Raw genomic sequence first — 13,226 nt, forward strand, 5'->3', positions numbered from 1 at the left:
ATTGGCTGGGCTGTGGGGTTTCTCATTGGCTGGGCTGTGGTGTTTCTTATTGGCTGGGCTGTGGCGTTTCTCACTGGCTGGGCTGTGGTGTTTCTTATTGGCTGGGCTGTGGGGTTTCTCATTGGCTGGGCTGTGGCGTTTCTCATTGGCTGGGCTGTGGCGTTTCTCATTGGCTGAGCTGTGGCGTTTCTCATTGGCTGGGGTGTGGCATTTCTCATTGGCTGGGCTGTGGGGTTTCTCATTGGCTGGGCTGTGGCATTTCTCATTGGCTGAGCTGTGGCGTTTCTCATTGGCTGGGCTGTGGCGTTTCTCATTGGCTGGGCTGTGGGGTTTCTCATTGGCTGGGCTGTGGGGTTTCTCATTGGCTGGGCTGTGGGGTTTCTCACCGGCTGGGCTGTGGGGTTTCTCACTGGCTGGGCTGTGGCATTTCTCATTGGCTGGGCTGTTGCCGGGTGGGGAGAGAAGTCTTCCTTCAGTAGTAAAGTAGTTGTACTTCCTATCTGAGGGTAAGTCCCTCTCTTCCTCTTTGATGTGATTGACGGTGTGAGATGGGGGTGAGAGCGCCCCCTGCAGGCCTTCCCGGCTCTAGTTTAGTTAAGGTTCTTTTATTAATTTTCACAGCAAGCATATTTTGGGGTTGCATGTCCTAAACTCCTTCAACAGAAATGCACAAAATCACAGGTCCAGATATCAAAAGCTATTCTTCCTGGCGGGCACTAAATTATTTTTTTGTGGGTTAGGAATATTGTCCCTGAGCTAACATCTGTGCCAATCTTCCTCTATTTTTTGTATGTGGGATGCCGCCACAGCGTGGCTTGATCAGCCGTGTGAGGTCTGTCCCTGGGGTTCAGAACCCACAAACTCCAGGCCACCAAAGTGGAGTACACGAACTTAAGCACTATGCCATGGGGCCAGCCCACCCTTTTTTTTTCTTATTGAAGTATAGTTGACATATAATATTATATTAATTTCAAGTGTACAACATAATGACATTATGATATTATGGGACCCAGGAACTGGCAAGCCGGCCCCACCCCCCCCACCCCCGTGCCCAGTGAGTCACTGCTGCACCCAGATGCCTGCCCCATTCAGTGCTGGCCAATGGCCCACTCTCTTCTTTGAGATCTGCATTATTTACATTACGAAATGATCATCATGGCAAGTCTAGTTACCATCTGTCACTATGCAAAGTTATTACAATATTACTGACTATATTCCCTAGGCTGTACATTACGTCCCTGTGACATTTATTTTACAACTGGAAGTTTGTACCTCTTAATCCCCTGCACTTACTTCACCCATTCCTCTACCCTCAGGTGGGCACTAAATTCTTAATTGATCCTCCATTGTCTCTGAACCAGCAACTAGCAACCCGTCAATAGAGACTGCCCCGTGTTCAGACCATAAAGCCGAATGCCCAACCCTTGATTCCACCAGTACTGGTGACATTATCCATCAGAAAAGCATCAAAACAAGGCACAAATTTATAGCGAGAAAGCAAAAATGAGACAGAGAACCAGTAAAATTCTCTTACCCCTTTGGAGTCGCCAGGGCTTCAGTCACTGTGAAATGCACTTGTCTGTCTACAAAGTTTATCTGACTCTGTCCCGTGAATCATAATTTGACTCCGCCCCCCCCCGCCTTTAACCATTTTGAAGCTTTTACACCAAGATACAGTAAAATCTGGAACCTGGAATACTAGGCTGAGGTATCTGACAGCAATAGGAAGTGCCAGAGGATAATTTTCCAAAAAAAGGTAAAATGATAACTCTCATACAGTTGTAAAAATGAGCCCGTATTAGAGATTATTAACTTGTTGTTAACGAGAACTGGCCAGGTGTTAAAACCATTTCAAAGGAGACCCAAACAACAGACAAATCAGGAATGTTAAAATGAATGTGTAAATTAAGGCAAAAATAATTGAGGGGGAGTGTCTCTGGCAGAATTCATTTGCATGTATATAGGCAAAATTTTTTTGATCAATTATGACTACAGAATTTATAAAATATCTCCCATGGAATTAGAATCAGAAAACCCTAAGGAGTGTCCTGTAACACAGGGCAATTTTTTTTTTGTAAAGGGCCATGTAGTAAATAGTTTAGTTTTTGCAGGTCATACAGTCTTTGTCGCGACTACTCATCACAACCAGGGAATAGACAATACCGAAACAAGTGGGCATGGCTGTGCTCCAGTAAAGCTTTATTTATGCATACTATTTGCATTTCATACAATTTTCACGTCATAGAATATTATTTTGATCCCCCCCGACCTTTTAAAAAAATGTAAGAAATATGCTTAGCTCGTGGGAGTCACAAAAACAGGCAGTGACAGGACTTGGCCCACGGGCCACAGCTTGTGATACCCTGCTCCTGTAGGTAAAGCACAGGTTCCGCTGAAATTCACATTTTCCCCTGGAGGAACACAGGAGGTAAAATGAGGATATAATTGTTCCTGCAGCAGCACAAAGTTGTTGTAAAATGACTTAATGCACGTAATCTGCCCAGAACAGAGCCCAAGGTTTCAATTATTACTAGTATTCTGGAACTGAGGTCACACGGCCCGCTAAAGTCAGGACCAAGGTCAAGGTCGAAACCAGGCTCCCACTGCGCTGCGCGCCGCAGATCTGTAGCCCCGCCCCCAGGCTCGCAGATCTTGGCGGGAGTGGACTTCCGCCCGCCGGCTGTCAGGGCTACAGGCCGGATCCCTTCTCAGGAATTCCGGGAGAGTCTGGAAATCTGGAGGCCAGCTAGACGAGAGAGCACGGTGAAGACTGTAGTCAAGATTGGCCATCTCAGCACGGGGGGCGGGGCGACAGGGATGTACCCCCGTAACGCTGGCCTACGATTGGTCGGTGCGCTGCCCGGCTTGATGAATAGGAGCGCGGCGACCGCGACGCAGAGGCCGGCTCAGAAAGGCGGGGAAACAGGGCGGGACGTCATCAAGAGTCCTGCGTGCTGTGGCGCGAGGCTTATTTGCGATTGGTCCGGAAGGCGCGGGTGCGGCCTCGTTCAGCGATTGGCCCGGGATGGGATACCGGTCTTTTATTGGCTAATACCGCTCGGGGCGGGCAAAGGTGAACGCCCGGCCGTCAGCGATTGGTCAGCGTGGCTGGGGCCGGCCTGCAGATAGCGAAGACAGCGTGCGGTTGGCCAGCACGGCGCGGGGCGGGCACCCCGGGTGCGGCGGTGACTCGCGATTGGCCGGCACGAGCGGGTCGGCCCGGTTCGCGGGTTCCTGGGTCCCGGCGGGCAATGGCGTCCGGCGGCTGGCGCTGGCTGCGCGGCCTCTGGGCTGCGGGGCAGCCCCTGTTCCAAGGCCGTGCGCTGCTCGTCACCAACACGCTGGGCTGCGGCGCTCTCATGGCGGCCGGGGACGGCGTGCGCCAGTCCTGGGAGATCCGCTCCCGGTCCGGCCAGAAGTTCGATCCTCGGCGCTCAGGTGAGGAGACCCGTGCTGCTGGCCTTTGACCCTAGAGGACCTTTGACCCCGACCTCGGATTCGGAGACCTCTGAACCGGGCCCGCGGGCCGTGACCCCTGACCCATGCCCTCAGTTCTTGGCAGGACCCTTGACCTCCACGTGCACCCTAGACCCTGACAGTCTCTCCCAGGTCTCGATCCCCTCCCATCCTACCCTTCCCCGGGCCTCTGTCCCTCCCAGTCTGGGGCCTCAGGCCCCCCCATACCTGGGGTTCTGTCCCCGCCCACCCCTCGTGTGCTTCCCTGGCTCCGGCACTGAGCACGGGGGGCAGCACCCGGTTGTCAAGGGCGCAGCCTCCGGACGGGCCAGCTGGGGGTGGCGCGCTGGCCTCACACTTCCCCACCTGCTGTGCTCGGTTTCCTCCTCTGGGAAGGGGGCGATGGTAGAACCCTCCCGCGGGGTGGTGAGGGAAGGAGGTGAGAAGATCTGGGAGGAGCCCCGGGAATGGTGCCTGGCGGTGGGGCTTGTCATGGAGAACATCCGGGTGGGCTGTGGGCGGTCAGGCTTACCCAGGTCTGAGCCGGAGAGGGAGTGGATTCGGGGTCTGCAGGCCTGACTGGGACTCTTGGCGTGCCCTCAGCGAGCATGTTTGCAGTGGGCTGCAGCATGGGCCCCTTCCTGCACTACTGGTACCTCTGGCTGGACCACCTGCTCCCTGCATCCGGCCTCCGCGGCCTCCCAAACGTCCTCAGGAAGGTCCTCGTTGACCAGCTGGTGGCCTCTCCCATGCTGGGCGTCTGGTACTTCTTGGGTAAGGACCTGTGCGCTTGGGCTTGGCCCCTGTAGGTCGTGAGGGGCAGAGTCAGCTTTGTGTTAAGAAGGTGTGAGCTGCACTTCTGATGCATCTCCTGTGTGGGTGGCCCTGGACTGGGGGCCAGGTCACAGTGGTGACAGGATAGATCCGGTGGGAGTGGGTGTGAATGGCAGAATCACAGACAATGGTGCAAAGTGTGGAAGGGACGAGGACAGGGTCTCATGGGGCTGCCTTGGGCAGTGGTTGGGAGGGCTTCTGAAAGGAGAGGACACTCAGCTGAGACTTGAAGAAGGAGCCAGCAGGCAGGAGGAACAGCCCATGCAAAGGCCCTGAGACTGAAGGAAGAGTTGCTGGGGCTGGGACGATGGCTGGGGTTGATGGGGCGCAGTCATCCCAGCCTTTGGCTCGGGAAGGAGCGTCACTCGCTCCGCACCCCCAGGCTCAGTTCCGCATCGGGTAGTGAAACAGCCTCAGCCTCGGGAAAGGGGTGTCCCTTTCCTTTGGGGAACCTGTCTAGAACCTCTCTTTCTCACTGGGACCCACTTGTTCTGTGTTGTGTCCCCACACTGGCCGCCCTGCTGGACCACTCTTCCCACAGCAAGGCTTCTAAGCATCCTGGTTCCTCGGCCGGGGACGCTCCGTCCTTCAGGGCTCCTGCCCCACTCTCCACCATCGGGACTCCCCAGCCTCTGACACTCGTTGCTTGGTTTCCTCCCCAGGCCTTGGCTGCCTGGAGGGCCAGACCTTGGATGAGAGCTGCCAGGAGCTACGGGACAAGTTCTGGGAATTCTACAAGGTGGGCGTGCCCTCAGGCCCGGTCCACCCGCATTCCCCGCCTCCTCCCCCTCACTACCTCCGGGCCCCGCCCAGGTCCCTCCCGGCCCCGCCCTCACCGCCCTCCGCCCCTCCCCGCAGGCCGACTGGTGCGTGTGGCCGGCTGCGCAGCTGGTGAACTTTCTCTTCGTGCCCCCCCACTTCCGAGTCACCTACATCAATGGCCTGACGCTGGGCTGGGACACGTACCTCTCCTACCTGAAGTACCGGGTGAGCGCGGTGGGCGGACCAGGCACCCAAGGGACTCCTCAGGGGCCACATATGTGAGCCCCAGATGGCAGTACAGCGACCCTCCAGGGAGAGGGCCTCCTGTGCACAAGACAAGCCGCACCCCACGGTGGGCGGGCGCGGAGCTGATCGCCAACAGGGTGAAGACCGAGCGCATCTCTGCTGCCTGATGTGACCTCGGCTGAGTTCCTGCCGCTTCTGCCCAGAGAGGTCGACCCCAGCCCGGGACCGGTAGTGGAGGAGGGCTGAGCGAGGAGGAGCCCAACGGGATGAACGGGGTGTTTGACCATGCCCTCTTGTGCGGACAGACCCCGGGCCCCCTGACAGCCCCAGGCTGGGGGTGCCTCACGCACCGTGCTGTGACCAGATGCCAGACAGGGCAAGACTGAGCCCCAGCCGAGCACTCGTCTGGGCAGGAAGGGGCACGGGCCCCCACGGGCAGGCCAGGCCACAGTCCTGGGCTGAGTCCCAGCCCTACCCCAGCCCCTGGGCATCTGGCTGGGCTGCCCATTACCCAGCCTCAGTTTCCCCATCTGGAGCACAACCGTGAAGATGGACAGTCATTGCCCAGCCCTTCTCACCAGGAGCCTTAGTGCCCAGTGACCGAAATGTCCCGTCCTCGGCACTGGGCCCCAGCCAGTCCCAAGCCACAACCCCTCAACACTGCTGTGGCCTGGCTCTGGACTCCCTGGGACCAAGGTGGGGACATGACCCCTCCCCTCAGAGCAGGGCCTGCCTGGAGTCGGCTCCCTGGCTCCCAGCCTTAGGCAGGGCCGGGCAGCCTCCAGTCTCATCCTCTAGTCATGGACTGTGGAGATTCCATTAAACTCTCGCTGTAATTGAAGTGCTCCTGGGTGACCGAAGCCAGCACTGGGGTGCAGCGCTGTCCATTCGCTTTATTGGGTGTGTGTAGTGTTGTCATGACATCTCCTGGGGGACTGGGGGTCACGTTTCACACTCATGACATCAGAACAGGTCTGGGGGGGGGAGTCCCAGGGTGGTGAGTACCCACAGCAGCGCCCCCATCCAAAAAAAAGGGTAAAACTGTGGGGACCAGGAGCCAGGAGGGCCATTGCCCAGCTCTGACCCACCCCATGGTCCATGCTGAGAGCCACAGTGGCCTCCGCCTATCTGTCACCACCAAGGGGCTGGCAGGCCTGGTCACCTCCCATCGCCCAATCAGCCTGCCCTGGGGTGTCATCTGAACCCCCCCTTCAAAACCGGTAACTGTTGATGGGGGTGAATTAAAAAAAAGGTGGGGTGTCGAGAGGAGGGTGAGCAGTGAGTTCACGGGGCCACGACACGCCACGGCAGAGTGGGGACAGGGCTGTATGTACAGGGCGGGGCGTGGGTGGGTGGGGCGCCGAGCCCCTGGGGGACATCTCCAATAAATAAATAAATAGCTACGATAATAAATAAGGTGACGGGCTAGTCGGGGTAGGGGTCTCGCGCCCGCTGTCGGTGGGGGCGGGGTCAGGCCAGAGGGACGGGCAGCTCTCAGCAGGCGCAGTCCTGGTGCGGGGGCGCCTGCTGGTCCGTGAGCTGGGGGCCCTGCTTGGCGCCCGTGACTGCGGGGTCGGCCGTGTCCAACGACTCGGACATCTTCTCACAGATGACGTCCACCAGGCGCTCAAAGGTCTGCTTGACATTAATGTTGTCCTTAGCACTTGCCTCAAAGAACTCGAACCCTATGGTCGTCAGAGAAGAGAAGGGTGAGGACCCTGGTCCCCCACTGGCAGAGAGCTTCTCTGAGGCCCGGGAACACCTGGAGATTACCAGTGCTGACCACACAGTCAAGGCACTGACAAGTCCCCCGTGGAAACAACATTGGACTGGGTCAGCCCTGTATTTCCTTTCTATACCCTGAGACTGGCCCCTTTTCATTGTCTCCAGGGCCTGGCAAGACCCGCTTCCCTGCTCCCACACTTCAACCTAGCCCCACACATTGGCCCTCGCAGCATCTGACGCCCAGATCCAGCCGTGCCCTCCCCTGCTCACACACCCTCCATGGCTCCCTATTGCCCTCAGCATGTGGTTCAGGCTGTGGACAATCAGCCACATTTCCTCCAAGTGATCCCTCAGGTTCTAGCCGTGTAAAATTATTTGCCAAAACACGCACTTCTGGCCTTTCCCACCTCTGGCCTTTGCCTAAGCTGTTTCCTCTGCCTGAAAGACCACCTTTTCTTCAAGTACCAGATCCAGTCCCTGCCCCCGTCCCGGAAGTCATATCTACACCAGGCAGAGCCTGGCTCCCCCTATGGACTCCCCCAGCCCAAGTCCCTCCCTCTACGCCACAAAACTGGAGGCGTCTCAGGGGTCCAGCAACACCCAGCACAAGGCTGGGCTGTGAGGGCATCACAATGAATCAGTAACTTCCTGCATAGTGAACTCCTATGCATCCATCAAGATCCATCAAGATGGCTCCTGGACCAAAGCCAGTTTGCAGGAAGTGAATTGTCTAGATTCAAATCCAGGCCCTGTCCTGGCTTTGCTGTGAGCCCTTGGGTGTGTCCCCTCCCTTTTCAGGGCCTGTGTCCCTTTTCTAGCCTGTAGATGTCCAGCCCTGCTGGGGACTCACCCAGGTGGTCAGCCAGCTGCCGGCCACGTTCTGATGATACCACCCGCTCGTCCTCCATGTCGCACTTGTTCCCCACCAGCAGCACCTGGGCATTGTCCCACGAGTAGGTCTTGATCTGGGTTGACCTGGCAGAGGTGGTGACCGGTGGGTTAGGGCTTGGAGGCGCTGAGCTCCACCCTCCTCTGCTGTCTCCCCTTGCGCACCCCTCCAGCCCTCCACCTCCCCATCATCCCTTGACCATGGCGGGCTCCATGCCTCCTCCCAGCCTTTGTCCGACCAGGAACATCCCCCTCTCCTGGCATCTGCTCCAGTGCGCCCCTGATTTTGGAAATCCCTCTTGTAAGCAGCCTCTCCCACCCTTCCCAGATCCCCCCCACCCAGAGAGAGGAATTTCTCCCTCCTCAGCAAATTTGCAAATTTTCTTAAAATGTACTGTTACTTCCGGGCAGCAAATATAAATGTGTATATCCTCTGGCTTATGCCAACGTATATTTCCTGTTCCCCCAGATTTTTTCCCTATATGTTTACAGTTTCATTTTCTACCTGAAATCCTTTCTTCCCATTATTTTGAGCCAGTGTCACTGTGTTTTAATGATTATAGACTGGCAGCAGGTCTGGGAACCCAATATCGTCATTTACATTTCTGCCAGGGGGGCTGGGGCTCCCTCCTCTTGGCCTGTGCCCCAGGCTTTGCACTAAGCCTGGCAGAGGGGATGGGGGTGTGCTCACCAGTCCTGCACGGCGTTAAAGGACTCCTCGTTGGTGATGTCGTACATGAGGATGAAGCCCATGGCTCCCCGGTAGTAGGCTGTGGTGATGGTCCGGTACCGCTCTTGCCCTGCTGTGTCCTGGGGAAGAAGAGCAAGGGGTCAGAGAGGACCCACCCGTAAGCTCCTCAGAGTAGAAATGAGCTCTGACATCATCCAGTCCAGCCCCTTGAGGGCCAGAGAGGAGCAGGGCACAGTGGGTCAGGGAAAGTGAGAGGCCACTTGTGCCAGGAATGTGGTGCTCCCTCAACCTACAGTCTGGTACCTGCAGAACCGTCCCCGCGTTCATTCAATGCACATGTACTGGGCACTGACCCGTGCCATACCCTGCACTGAGCACTGAGGACACAGCTGATAACAAACGGACAAAACTCACTGCCTTTGTGGGACCGATAGCCCAGTGCAGGGACGAGGACAGGTGCAGAGGAAGAGAATGGATCCTGTGTTGAGGGTGGTGAGGCCTGCAGAGGAAGATGCAGCTGGACAGGACTGGGCAGGGGGGCTGGGGTAGGCTGCAATGCTGGGGAAGTGAGGGAGGGGCCGTGTGGGGCTCAGGGTGGCTTTCCAGGCAGAGGGCACAGCCTGGCCGCAGGTCAAAGGGGACTGGGCGGTGCATTGGAGGGACAGTGAGGAGGCTGAGGAGGAGGGGGAGGGAGACAGATGTGGCAGATGTGGCGGGGGGGGCAGCAGCAGGGATGGACAGGCAGGCTCTCCTGGGCCAGGGGAGGGGTGTGGGTTTCCCCCTGAGTGAGGTAGGGGCCGGGGAGGCTGTGACCAGAGCAGGATGGTTCTGACTTGGGATAGAACAGCCTCCTCAGGCCTGGGTGGCTGAGGGAGGCGCGGAGACCCTGTGGGAGGAGCCTTCTCTGTCCCAGGGAATGAGGCTGGGAGCCAAGCTGCAGTAAAACCTCATACAGACTCACATGGAGGAAGTTGAAGATGGGGAAACTGAGGCACCAAGCCAAGGGATGTTCAGATGATGGTTAGGAAAGGACACAGCATTTGCTCCTGCCCCACTCCTGGAGAGCCCTGATTAGGCACCCATGGGAGAACAGCAGCACTCTCTTCTGCGCCCCTAGCCCATGGTACACAGTAAGTACCTAATAAATGCCCAGTGTGTGAGTGAATAAATCCAGACAGGAAAGAGATAGGCAAAGCTGGAGCTGCTTTTCCAGGGACCCAGAATGATGGAGCTGGGAGCCCCCCAGGTGGACCCACCCAGATCTGCAGCTTGATCCTCTTGTCGTTGCGGTAGATGGTCTTGACCTTGAAGTCGATGCCCACAGTGCTGACGAAGGCGGGGGTGAAGGAGTCGTCTGCGTAGCGGAAGAGGAAGGACGTCTTGCCCACGCTGCTGTTGCCGATGATGAGGATTTTGAACATGTAGTCGAAGTTCTGGTCCGAGGACTCCTTCTGCCCATAGCGCGAGTCTGTGGCAGACGCCATCTGGGGGTGCGGGGCCATAGGCGAGCGTGAGGGGTCTCCCTCCCTCCCCAACCGCCCAAGCCCAGGCACAGGATGGAGGGAACTCCAGAGCTCCAGAGAGGGACTAGTGTGCAGAGCTTACCCTGATCCCATCAGGAGCCCCAGGACTGACGGTGGGGCCCACTGCACAAGGCGGCCGTGCAGTGACCTTGAAAGGCCTTGAAAGGCCGGAGGTTTCAGGGGAGGAGCTCAGAACGACCGGGACGGGGACACCCGTGCAGCCCCCTCCAGCAGGCCTGAGCCCAGGTCCGGCTGTAACCCTAAACCCGCCGGCGCAGGGAGGGGTGACTGCGGCCGGCCCCGCCCCCGTCAATCATTCATGTTCCTTAGAACACAGCCACGCGGGCGCACGTGCACACTCATGTACAGTCCCGCGGGGACGCGCGTCCGCAGCCCCCCCTCCCCCAGACTCCCAGGCTGGGAAAGCTGCGGCTGAAGCAGCTGCATCACATGATAGGGGCGGGATGTGCACACGCTCACGTGCACACGGCAGGGCACACACTCACCTGTACACGCGCGTGCACATATGAGGGTCGAGCACGGTGCACAGGACAGAGACGCAAACATATGTCTGTACAGCTACATGCATATACAAATGTGCAAACCCACCCGTATGCACGGCGCCCTCCATCCATACAGGCGTGTACAGCTCACCCACACGGGCACGCACCTCCGTGCACGTATGCAAACGGCCATGCACGCACACGCACAGTCCACGCATCTCCCTCCACACGCGTGCAGCATGCACACACTTGTGTAGGACCCCCACGGGGTCACACGAGCATACTCTGGCACACAAACAAGAGTGAACACAGACCCGCCGGCAGAGGAGGACACTCACACGCGTGTGCACACCACGCGCACGCGCACGCACAGAACCTCCCGCGCGCACAGCTTCCCGCAAGGCATTCGCCTCCCCTCCCCCTCCGCCGCAGAGCCGGGGCGGGGGCGGGGGGGGGAAGGTGAGGATCTAGCAGGTAGGGGAAGCCGGGGCCCTACCCCTCCCCAGGCCCGCGACCGCCGCATCCTTCCCCTCCTTTTAGCCCTCGCCAATCTCTTCCCCCACCCCCGCCAGCCTATCAGTCAAATGAAGGTTACGCAGGTGCTCGAAGCGGGAGCGAACCGAGCCTCCCGGGAACTCACCTTGCCCTGTAGCGATGAGGTGGCGACTTTTTGGCAGCAGCGGTGACGGGGCCCGGGGCGCGGATGTAGGGCTGCGCGGCGGCGGCAGCGGCTGAGGCCCCTGCAGTCAGCGGTGACGTCCTGCAAAGAGCGGGGCGGGGCCTCACATGCAGATATTGCCGTGACGCCATCCTGGGGCGGAGCCGCGCGTAGAGATATGGCCCACTGACGCACTCAGAGCCGCTGGGGGGCGGGGCTTATGCGCAGATTGACATGTAAATGGGGCGGGACCCAGCGTGCGCAACCAGTAGCGGGCGGGGGCGGTGCAGAAGGGGAGGGGTCGCTTGCCGGCTCCTCCTCTCTGTCTCGTTAAGGGAGGCGTGGCTGCGCGGCGCCCTCTCACTGGCTTAAGTGTTTGAGCGACGGGCTTAATAGCCAATAGAAGATCGTCACTCCCTTCTCCTGTCCAATGGTGGCTCCCGAGCGGTTGAAGGGCCGAGAGGTCAAGGCCTTGGTCGAGCCTGGGTTTTCAGGAGGCGTTCCCCTTCCCCGCCCCCGCCCGCCCAGGTCGCGGACTGCAGCGGCCTCCACAAGGACTTAGGTGCCGTGGCCTCTCGTTAAACGTCCCCTACTCCCAATTTCAGAAGAGAGAAACAGAGGTCCGAGAGATGCTCCCTGCCCCCTATTTATGGGGTTCGAGATAAGTACGAAAGAAGAAAAAGGGTAAATAGGAGTCAAGAGAGACCCATCCAATTTCTGAGATGTAAGTCCCCCAAAGAGGGCCGAGCTGGTAGCTGCTCCACCCTGTTTCTGAAGCGAAAAAAGAGGTATCAAGAGAGACACCCCTCCCCACCAATTCCTAGACAAGAAAGAAGGGGCTGGCAGGCGATCCGGGAACCCCTCCCCTCCCTGCGCCCCATTTTCCAGAGAAAAATGCAAAGAAGAAAGCGGAAGTGGGGCAGAGAAAGGGTCTGTCCCCCAAAGCCGCAAAGGCTGCGGTAACAGGGAGGGTCCGAGCGAGGGTCAACGACCCAACGATAAAGATGCGAGGTGGGACCTGCTTTACCCACCCCGCGCCCGCCCCCCGGGTCCTGAATGGAAAGGCAGGGACAGAAAGACCCCTCCTCCACCCTGGGGAAACCAGGCTCAGAGATGGAGACTTGGGGGGCTGAGATGCTCCATCGTTTATTCCCCCAAGTCTTAAGGCGAAAACGTCGGAATTGCGGGGGGCGCAGGAAAGCGAGATCCCGGCCTCATGCCCCCATTCTAGGTCCCTGCCCCCAACTTCGGTCCCCAGACCCGGCCGGGGTCGTGTGGTCCCCGGAGAATCCTGACCCCCTGACTCCTTCCCGGGAGGCAGGGATGGACGGGGGCTCGTCCTTTTTATATAAAGCTCACCAGCTGCGGAGGCGCCGAGAGACCAGAATAACTTCTCGCCTCGAGGCCGCCCCCCGCCCCCAGCGCCCCGGAAGCGCAGCGACGTCCCTCCCTCCCCGCTTGCATTTGGGAAATCTATTTTTTCTAAGAGTAGCGTTGTCCCTTTCCCCCACTTGGACTATAAAATTATCACGGACCCACTGCAAAGAATTGGGAAAATTCAGAAAGACATGAAAAATAAATAAAAGTAAATCCACCCCCAGTCTCCCCCCACGCGGAGACGCGCGGTGGAGTCCCACTCCGGGTGGGGCCCCCAGGCGCCGGCGGTCCAGGCCCCGGGCCGCGGCCCTGTTGGGGGTGAGGACGAGCGGGTCGCTCAGCTCCCTGACCTCCTGAAGGCGCGTCTTGGTCTTTGTCCGTGGGTGGCACTCGGAAATACCTACTTTTTTTTCCCATGGGGAGAAAGCCCACAACAACGTGCGCCAGCTTCTGCACAGAGGAATTTGTATTTTAAAATAAAAATAATGAAAGGCCTTGATTGTTAAGAATCAGCAATCGGCTCTGGAATTAGGACTATTTGAATTGCGGGGGGGGGGGGGAGG

The 13,226-nt window shown here is 58.4% G+C and overlaps 2 protein-coding genes and 1 long non-coding RNA gene across 6 annotated transcripts in view; 1 reads left to right on the forward strand and 2 right to left on the reverse strand.

Annotated features, from left to right (window-relative positions):
* The window catches only part of LOC124245153 (uncharacterized), a 3,216-nt gene extending 1,655 nt beyond the window's left edge, over positions 1-1,561 (reverse strand). The window contains exon 1 of the long non-coding RNA XR_006890196.1: positions 1,535-1,561. This is a non-coding gene — a long non-coding RNA (uncharacterized LOC124245153). The remainder of the gene's footprint in view (positions 1-1,534) is intronic.
* A 1,399-nt stretch (positions 1,562-2,960) lies between these two features.
* MPV17L2 (MPV17 mitochondrial inner membrane protein like 2) lies at positions 2,961-5,996 on the forward strand. 2 transcript variants are annotated; one of them, XM_046670839.1, is made up of 4 exons: positions 2,961-3,438; positions 4,060-4,230; positions 4,953-5,029; positions 5,209-5,996. In XM_046670839.1, the coding sequence occupies exons 1-4, from the start codon at positions 3,252-3,254 to the stop codon at positions 5,332-5,334; spliced, it is 561 nt and encodes a 186-aa protein (XP_046526795.1). In that variant the 5' UTR covers positions 2,961-3,251; the 3' UTR covers positions 5,335-5,996. The 2 variants fall into 2 exon arrangements, with proteins under 2 accessions (XP_046526795.1, XP_046526794.1); XM_046670838.1 differs by having other exon boundaries at positions 2,972-3,438; positions 5,149-5,996.
* Positions 5,997-6,150: 154 nt separating this feature from the next.
* Positions 6,151-11,386, reverse strand: RAB3A (RAB3A, member RAS oncogene family). 3 transcript variants are annotated; one of them, XM_046670836.1, is made up of 5 exons: positions 11,269-11,386; positions 9,859-10,086; positions 8,603-8,721; positions 7,874-7,998; positions 6,151-6,983 (listed from the first exon to the last, which is right to left on the reverse strand). In XM_046670836.1, the coding sequence occupies exons 2-5, from the start codon at positions 10,084-10,086 to the stop codon at positions 6,793-6,795; spliced, it is 663 nt and encodes a 220-aa protein (XP_046526792.1). In that variant the 5' UTR covers positions 11,269-11,386; the 3' UTR covers positions 6,151-6,792. The 3 variants fall into 3 exon arrangements, with proteins under 3 accessions (XP_046526792.1, XP_046526793.1, XP_046526791.1); XM_046670837.1 differs by lacking the exon at positions 11,269-11,386 and adding an exon at positions 10,208-10,368; XM_046670835.1 differs by lacking the exon at positions 11,269-11,386 and having other exon boundaries at positions 9,859-10,104.
* Between the last annotated feature and the right edge of the window lie 1,840 nt (positions 11,387-13,226).

This window comes from Equus quagga, chromosome 9 (genome assembly GCF_021613505.1).
Source record: "Equus quagga isolate Etosha38 chromosome 9, UCLA_HA_Equagga_1.0, whole genome shotgun sequence".
Taxonomy (NCBI): domain Eukaryota; kingdom Metazoa; phylum Chordata; class Mammalia; order Perissodactyla; family Equidae; genus Equus; species Equus quagga.

Bases quoted from the DNA above. Each gene is read 5' to 3' on its own strand.
- MPV17L2 (XM_046670838.1), top strand. From the start codon at position 3,252: ATGGCGTCCGGCGGCTGGCGCTGGCTGCGCGGCCTCTGGGCTGCGGGG. The intron at 4,231-4,952 runs GTAAGGACCTGT...TTTCCTCCCCAG, and splicing joins GGGCGTCTGGTACTTCTTGG to GCCTTGGCTGCCTGGAGGGC. The intron at 5,030-5,148 runs GTGGGCGTGCCC...CCCTCCCCGCAG, and splicing joins AGTTCTGGGAATTCTACAAG to GCCGACTGGTGCGTGTGGCC.
- RAB3A (XM_046670835.1), bottom strand. From the start codon at position 10,104: ATGGCCCCGCACCCCCAGATGGCGTCTGCCACAGACTCGCGCTATGGG. The intron at 8,722-9,858 runs GTGGGTCCACCT...CTTCTTCCCCAG, and splicing joins GGATCAAGCTGCAGATCTGG to GACACAGCAGGGCAAGAGCG. The intron at 7,999-8,602 runs GTGAGCACACCC...CACCTCTGCCAG, and splicing joins TTTAACGCCGTGCAGGACTG to GTCAACCCAGATCAAGACCT.